Source organism: Cervus elaphus, chromosome 33, assembly GCF_910594005.1.
Source record: "Cervus elaphus chromosome 33, mCerEla1.1, whole genome shotgun sequence".
In the NCBI taxonomy this organism is placed as follows: Eukaryota; Metazoa; Chordata; class Mammalia; order Artiodactyla; family Cervidae; genus Cervus; species Cervus elaphus.
Window position 1 is genome coordinate 11,603,647 of NC_057847.1, and position 23,157 is coordinate 11,626,803.

Here is a 23,157-nt window from a genome sequence, read left to right on the forward strand (position 1 = left end):
AAAAAGTATATTATAGGAAAGTTTTAGCCTTATTATAATAATTCCTTTTTTCTTTTTCTGGAAAGCTAGTTAAAGATGAAACAATTTAGCAAACTATGAAATCAAAGTATCTTTGCCTTTTAATTAAATCTAACATTCGATTCAATATTTTAAAAGTGGTCTAAGTGAATCTGGTTTATTGTTTGTGCTTCACATCACAGTTGGTCTGGAGTGCACAGTAAATAATGAAGAGCTGTTTGAAGGAATGATGTGCTGTCAGTTTATTTTAAGGAGAAATATCCATCTATTGCTCCTTTGAACTATTGAATACTTTGAAACTGCAGTGCAATAGGATCAAGACTTAAGCAATGACTGCTTAATTTTTAGTGAGGGAAATGCGTTGTTTCAGGCAAGAAGCAGAGAATTTATCTCATATAAAGGGGAAAAAATTTTAGTGTAGTCACTTTTATATTCAATCAAATCTTTTAAGGAAGTGTATTAGGTGAAAGACAGAATATTGTTTCATTACAGATCTAGAGAATTTAAGATCACAGTTTTCTCATGTTCTTGTCTTAAAATACAATATAAAATTAAAAAGTCATTTTATTCCCTAAGTTTCTTCTGTAATGCATACACAAATTAAATGGCAAAGGAATATCTGAGTTTCTTGTGAAAAAGCAATACACAAATATCAGAGAGAAAACCTGTTTTAGGAAGGGCTCCAATGCAGTGCAGCAGTTTAAAAACTGTGCTTGTGTGTCAAGAAAACCCCACGTGTCGCTCTGCTATACTCTGAGCCAAAGAACATCATCACCTTCAGGGCAGTGGGGTGGTTCCATTCATTTTCATCACAGAGGAATGTGGAAAACAGGGCTTTAGCACAATTTCACTTTTATAAGAAATAAAGGAATGATATTTCACTTGTATAGTTTAAGAATAAAGTATTCTATAGAAAATAAGAAAAGCCTTTTCAATCTATTGTCAAATTTCAAATAGATATTAGTAAAATTAAACAAGCTAAGAAACACAGAAACATTGTTGAAGGATAGCACTGGTTTCAGACTAATATTTGAAGACAGTGTTATGTATATAGATGAGTTGAGTTGGATGAAACAGATTGAAACATTTTGTGGAGAGAATCCCCTGGGAATTGTTTTAGCCTATATGTAAAAATATTGAGACTATACAGATTGTATCATTTATTACAGGTAATGTTTTACAAAAGCAGTCATCTGTAACAAAATAGTACCTTCTTTGTTTGTTTAAATGTGGAGATTTCTGCCCATTTTCTTCCTCAATATGCCTATGCTATGTTCATTGACAGGGTCTTCCGGGTCCCTTGGGCCCTCCAGGTCCTTCAGGCCCTACTGGAGAAAAGGTAATGTCAAAAGTTGTTATCTTGTGGACTCAAAATTCTGAGATCTGAGTGCTGGCTCTTTTTCATAACGTTTTCTCTTTCATAAAATATGGTAGCTGGGCTAGATCATGTCAGAGTTCTCCATCCATCCACCCAACACATCGAGCACCATGTCCTACAGTTGTACTGTGTTTTCCCGTTGCTTTGGACAATAACCATCCAAAATCTGCTTTTCAGGGAGAACCCGGCCCTCGAGGTTTAGTTGGCCCACCTGGCTCCCGTGGCAATCCCGTAAGTGACGGTATTTTGATGTAGTATGAGATTGAGCAATAAAAGAAGCCATCATTTTGTCTTGATATTTATTTGAAACCATGCCTGTTGGGTTAGGTTACTTTTAACTTCCTGGTTTTCACCTTTTACTTTTCTTATTACACTTAAAAAAAAAATCAGTGTATTATTTCTATGTGGTCTATTAAGTCTATGTAAGCAGTTCATTTACTAAATAATCAGAAGCTTCTTTGAGACTTGGAAATTTTTTTTTTTTTATGACCCTCATCTCTATATCACCTTTAGGGGTCTTCCTCAAGCAACATGTCTAATTTCTCTATATGTACATTTCAAGACACTACAGATTTATAAAATTGTGTTTAAAAATACTGTTCCTGTTTAGAATAATGTGTGAAACCTACAGTAATGTTTGTCTTCTAGGGTTCACGTGGTGAAAATGGCCCGACTGGAGCTGTTGGTTTTGCTGGACCCCAGGTATGATTTTTAAATGTCCTGAATTTACAAATGATCATTCTTCTTGCTACAGCAATGAATTTAATTATCACTGTCATTTGTTTTGAAGGTATATTCAAGATTTTGGAAAACATAGTTTTCTAGGCAATAGTCTCATTTTCAATACTTTTTTTTTTTTCATAGACTGGCACAAAATGGATGCATCTGCATTATTTTGAATTATATACTTGTTATAACAAACAATGTGGTGGCGTAACTTACTTTTTCAGACTGTCTTCAAAGATCTCATTGGGTGTTTTTTTTTTCTTCTAAGCTTTTATACTGATTACAAATCACCATTTTATAATATAAGAATACATGATAATTATTATGAAAAATTTGTCTGTAAGTGTTGCAGCCATTTCCTTCTTTATTCTTTGGTATAGGGTCCTGATGGGCAGCCTGGAGTGAAGGGTGAACCTGGAGAGCCTGGGCAGAAGGGAGATGCTGGCTCTCCTGGACCACAAGGGCTAGCAGGATCCCCAGGGCCTCACGTAAGTTTAAAGTAAAACAAGATACGACTTGAGTCCAGTTCCCACTGTTTAGACCTTGTGTTTAGACCATCTTTCTTTACTGCAGCACCCTTTTGTTTGTTTCTTTCTGTTTAGGGTCCTAATGGTGTTCCTGGACTGAAAGGTGGTCGAGGAACTCAGGGTCCACCTGTAAGTTGGTTTGAAGCTCTGGGAATTATGCATAGCTAGTCACAGATATCTAGTACTTTATAGCCATCTTAAAGTTCCTTTGAAGCTATAACAACCAATTTTTAGTTGTATATATTGCAGTCGAAAAAGTGCTGAACTTGGATGACAATCTGCATTAAAATTAGTTTTATGACTTTGGAGACCCAGTTTCCTCATATATAACTTAAATAATAGATTACCTATGGAAGAGGGAATGAATAATATGAACCCGCTTTATGTAATTCTGTTATAAGAAATTCTAATGTGATCCTAGTGCTCGTCTTCAATATACTTGTATATGTTCAAGATAAAAGGAAAGTGGAAAGAGAAAAATAGCATCCTTCCTACCAGTTAATCCCGATCCATTCACAAAAGCGGGATACAGGAAAAAAATTTATTGCTCACAACAGGGAAAGGGAAATAAAGTCCTAGGTATCTCTGTAAAATAAGTAGACCCTAGAAAGTATATATAACTAATTTTTATTTTAAAGTTGCTTATATGATATTGTATTTCTAGGGTGCTACAGGATTTCCTGGTTCTGCCGGCAGAGTTGGACCTCCAGGTCCTGCTGTAAGTCAATTCAATAATTGAAATCACTGATAGTGGAATAATTACACACAACACATAAAAACACACACAAACATACACATGTACATATTATAATGATACACACACATATATTTGAGTTATTATTTGTTCTTTTATTTAATCACTTAATGATTTGCTATCCTGTGTTAATAGTTCTTGTCCCAATAATTCATACAGGTATGTTGTCAAGCAAATCATCTTTAATCATTGAATGTTTCTTGGAGGAGCTAATTTGCAAATCCTTTTAAACTCCAGTATTTGACTATTACTTCATTTGGGTACTGAACACTCACAGTATTGTGTGGTAATAATCATTCCTTTCAGTTAGGAAGAATCTCTGAGATTATAATAGAAGTTATTTTTCATTATAAGATCAAGTCAGATAAAAGAAAATACATATTCATTGTTGGTGAAGAGCCTTATGGAGCTTGAAAATTCAAGTTAATTTCAAACACATTTTTTATTTTTTTATGATTTCAAACCACATTTAGTTTTTAGTTGAAGTTTAGTTCATTTATAATATTGTCAGTACACTTTTCATAATGAGTCAGAGGTAAGTGTCTGCAGATAATGAAATGAACCTACAGCTGTGTATTTTACTTTTTGTTTAAATCCACTGAGTGATTAACAGGAAAAATGGACCTGTGAAGCATGGGGTTCTGCTTCTGCAGCAGAGATCCCTGTATTAGGTATTCTAACATGGCTTCCACTTTGCCCTCTGGGCCTCTTCCCGTGTCATACTAGGGAGCTCCAGGACCCGCGGGGCCGTTAGGGGAGCCTGGGAAGGAAGGACCTCCAGGTCTTCGTGGGGACCCCGGGTCTCATGGACGAGTAGGAGATCGAGGACCAGCTGGCCCTCCTGGTGGCCCAGGAGATAAAGGGGACCCAGGAGAAGATGGACAGCCTGTAAGTTTGGCATCTTGGTTCTAGACTACCTCTAACTAGAAACTCATAATAACTACTGCCACAAAGAAACTGTTTATACATTATCCTGAGCACTTTTATAATCCTTTGAGTACATTGTGCTCTATAGGTTTTTAACTTACAATTCTCTACTCTAGGAAAAAGTATATGTCCATTATATAACATTATAACATATCCATTATATCCATAACATATCCATAACATATAACATATCCATTATATAACATTAATGGATATGGTATTCAAAAACTAAACAAAAAAACAATTTTTTGTTAAATATCTGTACTGAATTAAGAAAAAATTTTAAAACAATTTACTGAATATATAAATGCCTCAACATTAACTTCTTTTCTTTGTTTTAAAATTAAACTGTCTGAATATTTACCTCTTTTATTCTGTCAATATTTACATTATCTTCAAGTTCTTTTAAACTAATTCTCAGCTTTAATAATGGTTTAATTGGTTTAATTCCAACCAGTTCTCACTTTTAAATAATGTTAGAGGCTCAGTGTGGATTATTCATTTTGACTGCTCATATATGGTATGATTTAGTAGAACAGAATCTTAATACTTACTTAATATTACATACTTAATATATTACTATGAGTAATAATAATATTCATACTTAATAACCTATAAAGCTGTCATCTATTATAAAGTGCTTGCATATAGTTTTCCCTGGAGGATTTCTTATTATAGTTTGTATTCAAAATTAGGGTCCAGATGGTCCCCCTGGTCCAGCTGGAACCACTGGGCAAAGAGGAATTGTCGGCATGCCGGGGCAGCGTGGAGAGAGAGGGATGCCTGGCCTTCCAGGCCCAGCAGTAAGTAGCTGCACTGGTCAATACTTCATCTGATTATGTGCAATATCATTTGTGAAGGGAGAATTTATCTTTTTTTCCTTAATAAATCTAAAATCTTTTAAAGGCACAGAGTATCTGAAAAACCTTTTGACTTTAAATGTCAAATTCTTAAGTACCTTTGAAAAATATATTTATTTAACCCTGGGACTAGAGACTTAGACAAATAAGGATGTGGATTTTTAGTGACTCTAAATCTTTCTTCAAAGATTAAAAATACCCATGGAGCTAGAGAAGAGGGATAATCTCCTGGTGAGTAGGTAGCCTCTTTTTAAATAAACATGCCTAATGGAAAAATCCATATTTCACAGTTCAGAGACTAAGTTTTCATAAACCATCAAAGGGAAGAAATAGTTGAGCTAAAGTAATACTGGGGGTGAAAGTGGGGTGAACTATAAAGACAGATTCTGAAAGCAATCTCCTATTCCCTGGAGGGTGCTAAGAATTTCATATTCTCTGGAGTATGGATAAAAGTTTAACTCACTGTTAGCTTTGAAGAGATTAAATTTTACTACTGAAAGTTTACACACTTGAGGAAAAAAATGATGTTTTTATATGGAATGTGGAGATAGATTTACTACTGGGGTCTTGGAACTGGGGACATGTGAGTTGAGATATGAAACCAGCAGACTGGGAGTCTAGAGCAGCTTTATTGTTATCAGGAATGAGCCAAGGAACCTGAAATATTTGGTCTCCCAATAGTGAGCTCAAACTGTCAGGATACAGAAATAAAGTGAGGAGACTAAGTGGAAGAGTAAGGATGAGCATATCTTAGTGACACAGATTCAAGACGGGCATCCAGATCTGAAAATAGTACTTCGGAGTAAAACCCAAAATGCACCTGAATTGGTGCAAAGGATAGTCCCATCGATATATCAGGATGGGTGTGGTAAGAAGCGGGCGCACCTCTGGGAAGGTACTGCAGTGATATTGGTCTTGTGTGATAACTGACAGTTATTACTCTAGAGGGAGACACTGGGTGCCGTTTAAACGTAGCCGTTATGTGAACTGTCCCCTCAAGCTTCTTCAGAAGTGGTTGATGTATTTATGCTTTATTTCAGGGCACACCAGGAAAAGTAGGACCAACTGGAGCCCCAGGAGATAAAGGTCCACCTGGACCTGTTGGGCCCCCAGGTTCCAATGGCCCTGTGGGGGAGCCAGGACCGGAAGTGAGTACCACAGTGAAGATCATCCTCCCCTCCTTGCCTGGTGTTACGGGGACATTTCTGAAATTTAGAAATTAATTTAGAAACTAGAAATTGTACATTCGACCTGAAGGAAGTTTTCTAGTGCTATTTTTTGATGTGTTTTTCCTTCCCTAGAGAGTTGACTAAATGATGACATGAGAAAAAGGTAATAAGATTGGTGTCTTGCACTGGCCTTCATCTCCTCAGGAGCCAAGTATTTTAGTTGGTTTAGGTTGTTGCCAAATTGATTTGAAGGTGAAAGGTTACAACTGTTTATCTTTTCTCTTGTTATTATTTCATTCTGGAATGGCATATTTGTCAAAATTGCCAAGTTTTATGGTGATAGGATTAATATAATTGTTAAAGCTTGTAAAGAGGGCCAAGTAAGTAGAGATCATTTTACTTAAATATCCCTATATATAACATTGTGGATATTAAGTTCCCTTAGGCTCTTTTGAGAGGAAATTAGCTTTTGGAAGGTGATTTGAAAAATTACAGGTTGAAATTTCCTCTGTTCTGTGCTTTAATGAGTAAATTGCCAAAAGTTTAGTGTCACATTTTCTTGAAAGAAACAATTAACGCCTTTCAGAACAATTTTTGTTCAAATGGTAAAAATATAGTTCTGTGGAAAAAGAAATCAAAATAAAACAGGAAAGGAAGACTGTATATTTTAAAATGTAATTTAATGTCTAAACACAGATATTTTATTTTAAAACCTTAAGGATGTTATTTGGGGAAGTAAAAGTGAGGGAAACCATTCACTGCTAATATAAAGAAAACAAAATGCAAGGAATATAAGTGTTGTCTATTTATTTTGAATAATTTGATTTTTTTAAATAAAAATAAAAAAAGATGAATTTAGACTAAGTGTAGGAGGAACAGTAAAAGAAGTGTCTTGGGGCTTCTCTGGTGTTGGAGCACCTCTGTCTGGTTGTAGTTCCTCTGGGTCCACTGTTGAAGAGGTTGATTAAGCTGAGTATAGATGTAGTATGTTTCACAACAAACATTGATGAGCCCAAATTTGTAGCAATTCCAGGGCAGTTTTAAAGTTGAACTGCTACATTAAATAACTGGGCATCCTTAATTCTTGACTAAGGAATATGTACACAGGGAAATGAAATAACATTGCACTTTATAAGCACTGTACTGTAAGTGGAAAATAGTGTCTTAAGTAAAACTACTTAAAATTGGCACCAAAAGTGTAAGAATGTGTTAATAATTTTACAAGCAAATCAGAATAATAGAAAGATGGCAGAAACTTTCTTCTACTGAAGTTTCCATAAATGCTAATTTGTAATGTGGAATAGGGGTGGAATATATGCTGTAATTTTTCTGGCAATTGAAATGTGATTTTTTTTTTATTATTCAGTTAATTCATTTTTCAAATATGATTCTTTATAGGGTCCAGCTGGTAATGATGGTACTCCAGGACGGGATGGTGCTGTTGGAGAACGTGTAAGGGCAATTTCACTGATCAAAAAATCTGAAATAATGTGCATTTGAAATCTCTGTAATACTAAAGAGTAAAAAACTATTCTTTCTTCTCATCTTTATTCTTTAAGTAATTAGCTATGTAATCTTGAACAAATTTTCTGAACCTTGGTTTTTAAATACTTTAAATGTGATGAATATTTATACCATTGAGGACTTATGTTTTAAATATCATGTTCAAAGTATCTCATAGGCACTCAAAGAAAGGGAAAGAAAGAGTTTTGAGGAATCCTGGGGCAAGGGTCCCCCTCCGTCTTCTGTAAAGCCAAGGGAATGCAAATTCTCTTGGGATCTAATTTTTCCCAGGGTTGGTATATATTGTCCAGGGTAGTAGTCTTCAGAGGTTTTGCTGATGTACCCCCAATATAATTTTGAAAATCTCTGAACCTCTGTGCATATTTTAAGTTACCATCATTTATTTTAATCGTAAGTTTTGATAGTTATGTTGGGTCAGTTCTTTTCCCTCACTTTTTGTCTCCTTGTAGCAAAGAATTGAAACAACAGACTAAGACAGCTCAAGCAGGCAAATAGTACACTCTCAGAGCAGAGCAATCCGGTGGGAGTGGTCCTGCTGCATTTTAGGGTTTCCTTTTTTGTCCTTTGTTCCCTGTCCTAAGGAGACCCTGGAGCCTGACTGCTTCTGTCCCATGCAAAATAAGGCTTGTACCTAAGACCAATCAGGGAAGGAAATGCAAATATGGTATATGTTCACAGCCAATCAGGGAAGGGGGTGTGCTTGGGCATGTTTTCTTGCTGGAGGTCTTCACTCCAGCCTGAAGTGCTTTCCCTTTTTCATAGGCCTTGTCTTTCTTTTTTTTGCCCTCTGGATGTTTCTGCTAGTCGCCACTGTCTCTAATTGCTATCTTGGACTCCTTTTTCCTGTTCTAACTGTCTAACAGTTACAAAGGAAGTAGTTCTGATAAATTCTAAATGTATATGTGCTTTCATCATATATATATTTTTTTAAATCTTGGAGTTGCCAATTCAGCGTATTCAGTGTATTTTATTACATGCCCATTCTCTAACCTAATTGCCAAAGTTTATCCTGGTTGCCAAACTATTCAGTCAAACAAGACTTAACTTCTGTTAGAAAAAAAGATCTGGCTCCATTCTTCAAGTCAAATAATTATATTAATACGTATCCACATAACTATAATCTCACCTCTGACTTCTTAAAGAGACAAGTAAGATTTGGGGCCAAGTAAGACTGGGCAAAATAAAAAGCAGCTTTTCTTTCCAAATATGTCTTTGTTTTATTCTCAAGTGAACTGTGCATTCTGGAAAAGTCCTTGAGTTTGATGCCCAGGGGGGTTTATTCCTTGGAGCATCGTGCCATATTAAGGTTGCAGGTGGTATGATATATGCTTTTATTTCATAAAATGGGAGAAGGGTGATTATTAAAGAGGAAGTAGGAAAAGATGCTTCAAATCAGTTTTCTGAAAGAACTCATATGAAGTTGTAAACCTGGAAAGTGGTTTCCTTAGAATTTTCCCTGTTTTCACATGCTGGAAAATTTTTGTTTATGCTATACTAACAGTACAGATACCCCAGTGGGTCTAAGTCACATGCTGAATTCTGGAAGTGACAACTTCCATACCCAGCAATCTTGACTATGGGAATAATAGGATGAGAGTGAGGGGACAGATGATATTGGAGGAAAATATCTTACCCTTTTCAGTTTGATTTATTAATATGTAAATATAAGTAGAACATTTAAGTAATATATAAATAAATTAATAAATAGAATGTTTTAAAAGGTGTGTTTTTTTCCTTTCATGAATAACATAAGCATATAGAATTTTGCTGTTTTATAATAAATATTAAAAAGGTAATATCATGGTTTCCTTGTCAGGGTGATCGTGGAGACCCTGGGCCTGCAGGTCTGCCAGGCTCTCAGGGTGCCCCTGGAACTCCCGGTCCTGTTGGTGCTCCAGGAGATGCAGGACAAAGAGGAGATCCGGTAAGGAGAGTCAGTTTCACACTGACAGTTTTAAACATCAACATACTGTATTATGAGTATACATATATGCATGCATGCAATGACATGTGTGCTTGGAATTATTTTTTCTAGTCTTAAAAATTTGATTTCTAATAGATCTTCAAAAATCTTGATGCTTTGGCTTTCATTATCTAAAAATGTTGTGATTTATAGGAAATGTAGTAAGTATGGATCATGTTAAATTTAAGCAAGTAATGTCTTATGATAATTAACTAAGATGATCTTCATTCAGAGAAGTTCATTAATAAAATTGATTATAGAGATGTGATTGGGGTTATAGTGAGCACATTCTTATACCTAGGGAAATTAGCCTGGTTTTATTTAATTAGCCATAAGAGTATACACGTAGATACACTTACACATATAGAAGTATTCAACTACAGACATATATTCTTGAATTCTAAATCTCTATAATATATCCATATTTTTCATTGTATTAATTTTATGAAAATTTCTTCTAGGGTTCTCGAGGTCCTATAGGACCACCCGGTCGAGCTGGGAAACGTGGCTTACTTGTAAGTTCTTGGATTTGTTTATTTATTTTTTTAAATATATGACTTCTTACATAAAATATACTCCCAAAGAAAAAGCATAATTTTTAAGATTCATAAATGAAAATTACCAAATTCTTCAAGCCTTAGATAAAACATTAATTTAAGATAGCACCCAGGAGTTTATATTTGTTTTTATAGTGTTAGTATAACTCATCTGAATTTTACTACAAATTATTTCAATAATCAATTAAAACTTTTAGTCACAATTTTCTCCCACAATAGCAAGGGTAACAGTGCCATTCTCTGAGATTTTCTAAAAATTATGTAGGCAAATGGGTTTGAAAACTCTTTGTAAACTTGAAAAGTACTATTCAAGTATATTTTATTTTTAGCTAGATCATTACATAATGATATAATCTAAATATGTGAAGGAGAATCCAAACTTTCCAAACTTTGGAAAATATCTCAGGCTAGATTAAACTTAAAATAGCTCATTTTAGTCCAAATGTAGGTTAAACATTTAAAAAATTGAATCTTTAGAAAACATTATTATATCCTATGCTTTTAGTGATCACTTTCATTCCTTGAGAAAAAAAGATAAAATTTGTAGATAAAATTAGATAAAAATTCCTAGTAATACCATTTAGATAAGTAAATATATTAGTTCATATAAAATAAAATGCTCAAAATTGTAGCAAATACAATTGCACAAAGTAAAATTGTAAATTGTAGTTTCAATAGCCAATGCTCATGCTCTGACCTTATTTCTAGGGACCCCAAGGACCTCGTGGTGACAAAGGTGATCATGGAGACAGAGGGGATCGAGGTCAGAAGGGTCACAGAGGCTTTACTGGTCTTCAAGGTCTTCCTGGACCTCCTGTAAGTTATTCTTTTAAGTATTACCTCCTCTCCATGTGAAAATGCAAAGGTATCTTGACATGAACATTTATTTGTCTATAAAATGGATGGACTTTTTGCATCTTATTTTCATTTTAAAGAATATCTTGATGATTGAGTCATTACCTAAGTACCCAATATAATTTTTCATATGTTTTCTGTAATTTTGTGGGAAAGAAATAAACCAAAAGGTTATATGCAGTATTACTCCTACAGTTGTCTTTAGTATTGGTCAACTTATGTAGACATAGAGATTGATGAATGAAATATATGCTGCTAAAGTCAATGACAGGACATTTTTGAAAGCTAGAGTGGTTAAATATAGGATATAAATATTTTGGCTTTTTTTTTTTCTGCTTAGGGTCCAAATGGTGAACAAGGCAGTGCTGGAATCCCTGGACCATTTGGCCCAAGAGTAAGTAACAAAATTTAGCAGTAAGTTGCAGGTGTAAATATTAATGCACCTGAGGACATGTTGTTAGTGCTTGAGTATCATTTTCATGGTATTGAAGCTGGAGTTGGCTTAGGTTCTCTGAAGCTGGCAGCAAACGTAAGAGATAAACCATTCAGCATTTACATTTAAGTAGACATAGCCTGAAATATATTACTTCATAGGTCCATTCAAAATCTCTTCCCTAGGGTAGATATTTCATCTGCTTGTTCATTTTCTTACTCTGTGTTTATTGAAATTTCCATTTAATTGTACTCTTTGAGATGATACTATAGGATTTACTATGAAGTGGAGACAGATTTTGAAGCTGGATATACTGTTTTCATTTAAGCAATTGCTATAGTTCCTCAGAAGAAGTTGGCATAAGGCTAATTAGGAAGAAAATCATAAAATGAAACAAATATTTGAAGGTTATAGAAGTTCTACATTTAGCATTAATGCTGTCTGATAGGTCATTAATGCCACAAGACAATTATTTAGGAAAATCATTAGAAAGAATTTCTGCTATATCTAAATACAGTATAAACAAGTCACACATAAAATTGAGAATAGTATCAAAATTACTGAGATGTGATAAAATTCTGGAGTACAAGGACACAAATTTAATTTATGTCAAACCCTGTGACTTCTGTGATTTTCTTACTCCTACTTAATTGAATTTCTATTTTTTTTTAATTGAATTTCTAATTAAGTTTACAATATGTGAAATGTGATGAAACAGCTCCTGCCAATAAAAGTAGATGAAAGAAAGGGAAAGTGCAGGTTGCTCAGTCGTGTCCAACTCTTTGCGACCCCATGGACTATACAGTCCATGGAATTCTCCAGGCCAGAATACTGGGGTGGGTAGTCTTTCCCTTTTCCAGGGGATCTTTCCAACCCAGAGATCGAACCCAGGTCTCCCGCACATTTCAGGCGGATTCTTTATCAGCTGAGCCACAAGGGAAGCCCTAAAAAGTAGATGACTAGTCCATTAAAAGTAGATGACTAGCCCATTAATGTTTTAACTGACACTGGTCTTTTCCCCTGCATGGATGGTGGAGAACTCATGTGTGGTGAAGCAGTAAATATTAGAAAGTGCTAGAAGTCCATTTATTAGTCATTAGGAATACAAATATGAGAAATCAATGTGACAACTCCAAAAAGAAATAGTTCTTTGATCAAAGAAAGGCCTTGAAGAGCTTTTCCTCCTAGGATCTAAAATACAGTCTTTGTTTCTTGCAGGGCCCCCCAGGTCCAGTTGGTCCTTCAGGCAAAGAAGGAAGCCCTGGGCCGCTTGGGCCCATTGGGCCTCCTGGTGTGCGGGGCAGCGTTGGAGAAGCAGGCCCTGAGGTAAAATCACAGAGATTTGTATGTGAGTAATGCTATTGATTCCCACAGCTTGGATTCTGTCTAAGGACGATCTGTGCAGCATGAAGGACAAAAGACTTCAGGAACTCTGAAAACAAGCCTGAAAATCACATCAGCTTGTCTGTATAATAGCTAATTCAAACATTTTAACATAGATTATTCAGAATACATAAAATTAGAGTCTAAGCTACCTAGGCCTTGTCTTCAGTGAGAGGAAAGGAGTGATATCAGTGAGAGCAAATAGTAAGTTATGATTGTGTTATCGTTAGAGTTATGAAAATGTGGCTTTGCTTAAAGTGGCAATAGACTCAATGGGAGAGTCGATGAATGTATTCGTTCATGACAATGTTGGAAAGTGAAGCCTAGGAAATTAAAGTGTTATTTACTGAAAATGAAATTCAGAAAAGATTCAAATTAAAACTTTCAATAGAATATTTCAGTAGTATTGACTTGGGTATTGACTTGTAAAGCTTTAAATTGCTTTAGTTAGACTTTAGTTAGGCTTCTCAGAAACCAAACTTTGGGAAACAGCCTGCTCTGTCTGCCATGCATGCATGTGTGTGTGTGTGTGTGTGTGTGTGTGCACGCGCGTGCATGTGTGTGTGCATGTGTGCATGTGTGTGCGTGCGTGTGCATGTGTGTGCATGTGTGTGTGCGTGTGCATGTGTAATGTGAGGTTATGCATCCCTCCCTGGCGTTTCTTCCTCTTTTGCTTTATTTTCCTTTTCTTATTCTGTCTCTGTCCTAATGATAATACCATTCAACCAAATATTTATTATTACATAGAAAGAAGAGCCTTACATTTCCTATGGTCAAGAGGAATCTTTTCTGTTTACTTCTCTAATTGTTCATAGAAAATGGCTGCAAAATTGGAATACCTCTTACTTATGTGGCTCTTGATTAACTTTATCTTGCATTTTAGTGGTCCTTGATAGCAGAAAAGAAATCTCTTCCCCTGAGTTTAACATAAAGGAATGTATGGAATCATGAGATGACCTTAAAGAAAAAAAAATGGATTTAATGGTTGCTTGATGGTGAGGAAATGTTTGCGCTAGAACTTGATACAACTTGTCCAGACTCATTTAACTAGTGGCAGAGCCAGTAACAGAACTCCAGCCTTCTGCCTGCCAGGTCTGTGCTCCCCAAGAGAGATGTGGCCCACACATCTTTTCAGGTTGTGGGTAATTCTCTCAAGATGCTGAGTTCTTCCTCAGGAAAATGCAGAAGGAAATTAATAGAGGGGATCTGTTTTTCTAGTCTCTCATATTTGGTGTGTTCATCTCCCTTTTGCTCCAGTAGTTCTTATTTGGCAAAATAATAATAATTATTAAAAGAGCTCTTTAGGCAAGGATAACTTCCTCCAGTTTTGTTTAGGAGAGATAATTTTGATCTACCCACTAATTCATGCACATAAAAAGATTTCCTGTGGTTTCCCCTTATTTAGATATGGGGGAAATTCTCCTGTGGGTGTTTCTTCATGTATTCCCTTGGTACTGATGGGAAGTCTTATGGAAGTAGCACCCACAAACTCCTCTGCATCTCCTTGTTCAGCCTTTGTTTATACATCCTTTTAAAACATTTTAGTTGTGCCTTGCCAAAATAGTTTGAAAATGAGTGTACAAATCTATATATAACTAACATAAAATGTATTGCATCTTCATGCATAAACATCAAAGCACATATTTTGTGTTTTAATCTTTAAATAAAGATACCAACCTCAGATGTCAACTTGCAGACATCTTGTCTGAGAAACAGTTATGCATCCTTTCTCATCCTTGGAATGTTATAAGTTAGCAGACCAGAACCATTTAGTTAAAAAAGGGCTCAAGCCATAGATCTCTCAGTGACGTCAAATTGAGGTTTTGCACTGTAACCCCTTTGCCCCAAGTCCCATCAGTGCCTTTGTGTCCAATGGAAAAGCAAGAACTAAAAACTGTATTAAATATATTTCCAATTTTTTTAAAATTAGGGTCCTCCTGGTGAGCCTGGTCCCCCCGGCCCTCCGGGACCCCCTGGCCACCTTACAGCTGCTCTTGGGGATATCATGGGGCACTATGATGAGAGCATGCCAGACCCACTTCCGGAGTTTACTGAAGATCAGGCGGCTCCTGATGACAAAAACAAAACCGACCCCGGGGTACATGCGACCCTGAAGTCACTCAGTAGTCAGATTGAAACCATGCGTAGCCCTGATGGCTCTAGAAAGCACCCTGCCCGGACCTGTGACGACTTAAAGCTTTGCCATTCTGCAAAGCAGAGCGGTGAGTAGACAGCTGGCCATTTGATCAAAGCTCATTGTTTCTGATGTGTAATTCTCCAACATTCCAAAATATTTTCTTTACTCTCTATTTAGTGATAGACATGAGAGATAAAACGGTGGCCCATCACAGAGTTTGAGGTTTGCTGATGGGAACTGTTACTGATATGAAAAAATATGGGGTGAGATATGTACTGTAATAGAGGACATGTCCTATTAATGATCCAATTTCATGGTGGTATTTCCATTTCCTTCCAAAAATCTTAAAATATGGATAATTTTGTGGTGCCACGTAAATGTCAAAAATACTTGCTTGAGCAAGGTTAAATATATTTAGTTTCCTCAATAATTCTCAGTGATTTAATATGCTAACATATAGCTGGATCCTCAAGAGTAGAATAAAGTTCTGTTTTTAGTTTTTAAAGATACCTTCATACTATGGAATTTAGAAAAATAGTACAGATGAACCTAGTTCCAGGGCAGGAATAGAGATGCAGACATACAGAAAGGATGCGTGGACACAGTTGGGGAAGAGGAGGGTGGGATGAATTGGGAGACTAAATACCCTACTGGGCTGCCCTGTTGCAGGAGACACAAGTTCAATCCCTGGGTTGGGAAGATCCCCTGGAGAAGGAAATAGCAACCTACTCCAGTATTCTTGCCTGGGAAATTCCATGGACAGAGGAGCCTGACAGGCAGCAGTCCAGTTCAGATCAGTTCAGTCATTCATTTGTGTACAACTCTTTGCGACCCCATGGACAGCAACACGCCAGGCCTCCCTGTCCATCACCAACTCCTGGAGTTCACATGTCCATTGAGTTGGTGATGCCATCCAACCATCTCATCCTCTGTTGTTCCATTCTCCTCCCGCCCTCAGTCTTTCCCAGCATCAGAGTCTTTTCAAATGACTCAGTTCTTATCAGGTGGCCAAAGTATTGGAGTTTCAGCTTCAGCATCAGTCCTTCCAATGACTATTCAGGACTAATCTCCTTTAGGATGGGCTGACTGGATCTCCTTGCAGTCCAAGCGACTCTCAAGAGTCTTCTCCAACACCACAGTTCAAAAGCATCAATTCTTCAGTGCTCAGCTACGGTCCATGGCTACAGTCCATGGGGTCACAAAAGAGTCAGACACAATTTAGTGACTGAAAAAACAGCAAATACACTACTGTGTGTGAAATAGATAGCTAGTGGGGACTTACTATAGCGGGAGCTCAGCTTGGTGCTCTGTGATGACCTAGGTGGGTGACATGGAGGGGAGGTGGGAGGGAGGTCCAAGAAACAGGAGATTTATTCATGCGTATAGCTGACTCACTTTGCTGTACAGCAGAAACTAACACAACACGTAAAGCAATTTTACTCCAACAACAGAGAGAACAGAATAGAGTATGCATTATTTCTCAGATTTATTAGAATATGGAATTCTTTTCATGTAGTTTAATGTTCTACAGATCATACTTCAATAATCTCTGCTGTGGAATTGTGTTATGGTTATTTTATAAAATATTTTGAAATTAAATTGTTTTTTCCCCTAGTTGGAAACACTATGCCTAAAGTTTGCAAAATTTTATCGTTTTGATTAATCTAATAAGACCTGGAAAAGAAAGATCCATAAGAGGGCCATGGGAATGAGCTATGAAATGCTTAAGAGTTTCAGATAACTTTGAAATGATGCTGACAGGGATAGCTAAAATTTTTATCTTTGCAGAACAGGCCATTTGATTACCAAGTCTATACTTTACATCCACCACTGTATTTATACATACATACATAAATTTATATTTATTATGCATATATTACATATGCTATTATATAAATTATATGTATTTACATATGCTTATATAAATATACATGTAATATAATCTGTATATATATATTTTACATATATATACAGAATATACATACACACAGATATGTACATAAAGATATATGCACAAAAATGTATTTGTTTGCATATTTATTAAATTATATCTCTAGCATCAAGCACTAACTTGGTGTAGCCTACTTCAAGGATCTCTTCTACATGATAAGATCAATTTCTTGAACTATTTTATATTGGAGCATCGATGATTCAGAGTGTTGTGTTAGTTTCTGGTGACAGCAAAGTGATTCAGTTTTACATATACATATATCTATTATTTTTCAAATTATTTTCCCATTTACGATAGGATGCTACATAATATTGAACAGAGATCAATTTTAGGACCATGGAGGGACTGGCCATCCAATGGTTAAGACTCTATGCTTCTGTTGCAGAGTACATGTATTCAATTCCTGGTGGGGGAACTTAAAGATTCCACATGCCACATGATGTGGCCTAAATAAATAAACAGGGCCAGTGAGATAATTCATAGCATTCTAATCGCAGTTTGACTCACTTAATAGTTTTGAAAAGACATTATTTTTTTAATATTCAATTATTATTTGATTTAAAATATTGACTTTGTAAATTTAATGAGAACCCATCCATTTTGGCAAAACCACTTACTCACTGTGGATTATTTTTTTGGTATAGTTTCTAATCTACAAAATGGGTGTGATGATATTTCCTTCACATTTGTGTTTTGAACCTTAATTTGGCCAGGCACCTTAGAATAGAAAGGAGAAAGGACCTGAATGCATAACAGTTACTTTTTTCTTAGCTGCAGATATTTCCTTAACTGGGATTCTCTTTAAAAGAATGTTAGTCCTTAATCAGTGAGTTGGTCCTCTGCTAATTATTTTAGAGACTCATAATCATGTTTGAGATTCTTTTTATTTAGCAAATATTTTTATTTTGGAAAACAGGTGAGTACTGGATTGACCCTAACCAGGGATCTGCTGAAGATGCAATCAAAGTTTACTGCAACATGGAAACAGGAGAAACGTGTATTTCAGCAAATCCATCCAGTGTACCACGTAAAACCTGGTGGGCCAGCAAATCTCCTGATAATAAGCCTGTTTGGTATGGTCTTGATATGAATCGAGGATCTCAGGTAATTTATATGCTTACTTAAAGTTGTATTCATCGCTTGTCTTTATTTATTATATTTTAGTATTTATTTAGGGCTTTTGTAAATATTTTTGTGACCATGCTTATTTTACTATGTTTATTAATAATTGGAAGTGATAGATTCGCATTAGTTACATCATTGCATAAACATTGCTTTGAATTAAATTAATATAGTTTTGAATGATAATTTTTCAATTGATGGAATTTAAAAAAGTAATTATTTTTCATATTAGCTCCTCTAATGCCTGTGACACTGCTAATGGAGTAGAGTTGAAGGGATTCTGCCGTAGCTGGAAGACAGGGATTATATTTAGCATCAGGAAACCTAGGTGACTCATAGGTGGAAAGTCACTTAACCTTTTTTTGTTTTCAGTCCTGCCATTTTAAAGTGAACGTGATAATATTTATCTCATGGCTTCTGTGTGTACATAAAGCATGTGTATATAAAGTATATAGTATCTAGTATTTGGTAAGTTATGGATAAATATTAGATACTTATTATGATAATTTGATAATTGAATCCCTTTGTAAACTTAGTAGTTATTTAAACCTAAGGCACTTTTATAATTATAATATTACCTCATATTTTTTCTTGAGTCTAATCCCCTCTGTTTCTTTCATGGTCCAGTATTTAGATTCTTCACTAGCCTTGCCACTTCCTATTGCAATATGAGTATTTTATTCCACATCTTTTTGTAGTAGCTTAACTTTGCAGTTTTCTTCTCACCTCTGCTCTAGACCTTTCCTCAGAACTCATGTTCATAATGAACATGGTATGAGGACATTATGGGTATATGCAGGATCTACCATTATTTAAAGAACAGGAAAAAATTTTAAATTTACCTACCTAATTGGAATATAATTTAGTTAACATATTATGTAAAAAGTTCAAACAGGAGCTTTGAAAGTAGAGCTCAAAGTAGAAGCTAAGTAGGAAATATCTAATAGGAAATTATTTTTTGATTATTTGTTTTTGTTAGCTAATGGAAAACTTGTAATCCATATTTCCTATAATTATGTAACAGTTGGGTTAAAAAAGATTTTATACTAATAGTTAAGTCCAAATTTTTATCATGACTGACAATAAGAGCAATCAGTTATTTTTGATACATGATTGAATATCCAAACCTATGCTTCAGTATATAACTTCTAAAAAGTAATATTCAATATTTTTTTAAAGAACTAGAGAAGCAAATTTTAAAATACTTAAACTTTCTCTGGTGAGTTATATTTGGTTTCACCACCATTTGTTTGGGATAGTAAGGATGAAGTTTCTTACTTATGAATATTCATAGAAATTTTAAGGTATTTATATATATATATATATAGATATATATATAGGTAGAATATCTTGTTATGTGAAAGAATAGAAGCAATGCCCTTCAAAATTAATTTGTCTGAAATCAACACACATACTCACACACACAGTGCTATTGAAACCCATCAGTTTTATGTATATTGGGGCTCAGGGCAGGCTGCTCTAAAACTTGCTTCAGTTGACTGATCTTTTTCAGTTAAAGTCACTAAAGTAATGGTTGCTGCAAGAGGAACGCTTTGATCCTGCTCTCTGTCTCCCTGAAAGTAGGAAATAAATCTCCCATGTGAAATCTCCCTGTACTGAGGGTAGAAAGACAACCTTATCTCCACAGATAGGGAATTTAGAACCAAGAAGCCTGTATAAACAAACATCCTTACTTCCTTATTAATTTACTACCCAAGCCCAAACTTTAAATTCCTTACCAATTACGCATCCAAACCTAGGTTTCTTTGTCCTGTCAATTCCTCTTAAATTTATTGTTTCTTTGGCCCCTACTTAGGTCCCATTTCTGTGAGACCTCTGACCTCTGTGTCCCAAATTAAAGTTGTTTCTTTCTCTCCGGCTAATCTGTCTTGTGTCAATTTTATTAGTCCAATCACAAGAACTCAGGAGGGGTAGACATGTATAACAAAGACTCTTTTTGTTTTTCTAGTTTGTTTATGGAGACCACCAGTCACCTAATGCAGCCATTACTCAGATGACCTTCTTGCGCCTTTTATCGAAAGAAGCCTCCCAGAACATCACCTACATCTGTAAAAACAGTGTAGGATACATGGATGATCAAACTAAGAACTTGAAGAAAGCTGTGGTTCTCAAAGGGTCAAATGACTTAGAAATCAAAGCAGAGGGAAATGTTAGATTCAGATACATAGTTCTTCATGATTCTTGCTCTGTAAGTATTTTTGAGTCTTGCTCTGTAAGTACTTTTGATCCATATTGATCTGGGTGAAGAAAATAAAAAATTACTTTGTTAAAAATACTGTCATGGTACTAGAGGTGGCGGCAAATTTACCCTGTGTATAAACATGACAGCAATTAGTTGTTCCTCAGAATAAACCTGAATGTGTGTTGGTATATGAAAAACGCTAGAGGCTTTAAGAAAAAACATAAAAGACTGGATCCTTGCAGCTCTTTTGCAATCTCACTTTAGTTCTTCTGCAAATTACTTAGGTTACTTAATCTCAATTCTATGTTTAAAATTCCTGGACTCTGAAATATATAATCCATCTGAGATACCTTAGGTTTTTCACTGATTGATCTGTCTTTCCTCTTGAATATCTATATATAAAAAAGAAAATATTTAATGATGAATTTTGGTTTCAATCATGAAAACCAAAAACGCTTTCATAATTTATGTTGTTAGTGACCATTTGGGAAGCTACAAAAGAATAAAGGGCTTCTTCCCAATTTAAAGAATGAAAGAAATGCCTGCCAGTTATGACAGTATCTCATTTTATGTTGGCAGTTCTCTTTTAAGTAGTGCTCTAAAAATCATTGCTTTCACATTATAAAAATTGGTTTGGAAGTTGCTGTCTATCATTTTTGTACTAATTTGGGTATGCTATTAACCCACTGCACCATTTAATTCCAGAAACGAAATGGAAACGTGGGCAAGACCATCTTTGAATATAGAACACAGAATGTGGCACGCTTGCCCATCATAGATCTTGCCCCTGTGGATGTTGGCAGTACAGACCAAGAATTTGGCATCGAAATTGGACCAGTTTGTTTTGTGTAAAGCAAGCCGAGATACATCGACAATGAGCACCACCCCTACCATCAGTGACCACCACCATTCACAAGACTTTGACTGTTTGAAGCTGATCCTGAGACTCTTGAAGTAATGGCTGATTCTGCATCAGCATTGTATATATGGTCTTAAGTGCCTGGCCTCCTTATCCTTCAGAATATTTATTTTACTTACAGTCCTCAAGTTTTAATTGATTTAAAATATTTTTCAATACAACAGTTTAGGTTTAAAATGATCAATGACAAAGACCACCTTTTAAAAAAAAAGTAAACTGATTGAATAAATAAATCTCCGTTTTCTTCATTTCAGTGTAATGACAAAGTTGCTTAGTATTTATGAGAAAAACTTTCTTCCTGGCTGATAGCTTAAAGAGTGGGGTATATAAAATCACAACACTTTTATTTCACGTGGCTGCAATTGGAAAAATACAAAGTAATGCCCTTTTGTGACCTCTCATTTACAGATTATCAATTAAAAATGAAATCAAAATGTGTATCCTTGTGATTGAAACTGAATGCTTGTCTTGATATTGTATAACTAACATACAGACTCTTTAGAGAACCATGAAAAAATATCAGTTTCTCATTGTCTTAAATGGAATGTTAAAGTAGTATATATTCAATGGGATTTCTGACCAAAAAAAAAAAGATCTTAAATTTTTGTAAAATGTGGTAAATCTTGACTTCATTCGAATTCAAATTTAAAGCTACCTTTCCCTATATTGACTCAATCTATCAATATAGATAGAAATTAAATGAGTATACCATTGAATATATTTGCACTTTCTTGTTTAAGAAGACACAGAATGCAAAATAATTCCCATACAACTTTAGAAACAAGTATTCAGGACCCTTAGTTGAGAGTCTTCCACATATATAATCTCATCTTCCTAAAGCCTACAATGAAGAAAAAAGTTTTAGAAACTCAGAGTTGTGGAGCTGAGTCTAATCAAACGTGACAGTTGGAATTAGAATATTTGGTTTTTGAACTCTCTTAGGAAAAATGACCCAACATTTTTTAGCATGAGCTACCTCATCTCTAGAAGCTGGGATGGACTTACTCTTCTTGTTTATATTTTAGGTACTAAAAGGTGCTATGCTTCTGTGATTATTCCAAGACTGGAGATAGGCAGGGCTAAAATGTATTATTATTATTATCCTTTAATGATGGTGCTAAAATTCCTTCTATAAAGTTCTTTAAAAATAAAGATGGCTTCATCGATACCATTTGTGAAAACATAACTGTTAGACTTCCCGTTTCTGAAAGAAGGAGCACTGTTCCAGCGCCTGTTCACTGTTCACCTGTCATGCTGTATCATACTGTTCTGTAACACTTGCATGTTTCTTAGACTAGAACATGTAGGTCCCCTTATGTCTCAAGGATTCTTTCCCTTTAATTCTCTGTTGGCTCCATTTTTTATTTTTTCTTTAAAAATAAACAACTGGGACCATCCCAAAGGACAAGCCATGCACACAACTTTAGTCATGTATCTCTGCAAAGCATTGAATTAAATGCACGCTTTTGTCATGTCAATGGTTTTCGTTTTGTGGAATTCCTTTGAACGTACTAGATCCATTTCATTTTCAGTAGTGAAAAGCTAGATGCTGTGGTATTCTTTGTTTGCTGTTTGTTTAAAAGATGAAACAACAAATGCCTTTTGTCATGTAGATACTGGCTTATAATGAAAATCAGTTTGCAACATCACTCACAAAGGCAGCATGACTCAAATTTCACTATCTATGCCCTTAAAAATCTCAGGGTAGTTACTATTGATAACAAGAGAAAAGCAGCTGATTTTTCATAGTT

At 35.3% G+C, this 23,157-nt stretch overlaps 1 protein-coding gene across 2 annotated transcripts in view; it reads left to right on the forward strand.

The window, feature by feature from the left end:
* The window catches only part of COL5A2 (collagen type V alpha 2 chain), a 153,742-nt gene extending 130,858 nt beyond the window's left edge, over positions 1–22,884 (forward strand). For both annotated transcript variants that reach the window (XM_043894287.1, XM_043894286.1), the window contains 19 exons: positions 1,304–1,357; positions 1,574–1,627; positions 2,045–2,098; positions 2,503–2,610; positions 2,725–2,778; positions 3,314–3,367; positions 4,130–4,291; positions 5,026–5,133; positions 6,231–6,338; positions 7,758–7,811; positions 9,700–9,807; positions 10,308–10,361; positions 11,112–11,219; positions 11,599–11,652; positions 12,910–13,017; positions 15,005–15,296; positions 18,079–18,266; positions 20,254–20,493; positions 21,193–22,884. In XM_043894287.1, coding sequence (XP_043750222.1) covers positions 1,304–1,357; positions 1,574–1,627; positions 2,045–2,098; positions 2,503–2,610; positions 2,725–2,778; positions 3,314–3,367; positions 4,130–4,291; positions 5,026–5,133; positions 6,231–6,338; positions 7,758–7,811; positions 9,700–9,807; positions 10,308–10,361; positions 11,112–11,219; positions 11,599–11,652; positions 12,910–13,017; positions 15,005–15,296; positions 18,079–18,266; positions 20,254–20,493; positions 21,193–21,339 — 2,109 coding nt within the window. In that variant the 3' untranslated portion in view covers positions 21,340–22,884. The remainder of the gene's footprint in view (positions 1–1,303; positions 1,358–1,573; positions 1,628–2,044; positions 2,099–2,502; positions 2,611–2,724; positions 2,779–3,313; positions 3,368–4,129; positions 4,292–5,025; positions 5,134–6,230; positions 6,339–7,757; positions 7,812–9,699; positions 9,808–10,307; positions 10,362–11,111; positions 11,220–11,598; positions 11,653–12,909; positions 13,018–15,004; positions 15,297–18,078; positions 18,267–20,253; positions 20,494–21,192) is intronic.
* The last annotated feature ends 273 nt before the right edge of the window (positions 22,885–23,157 follow it).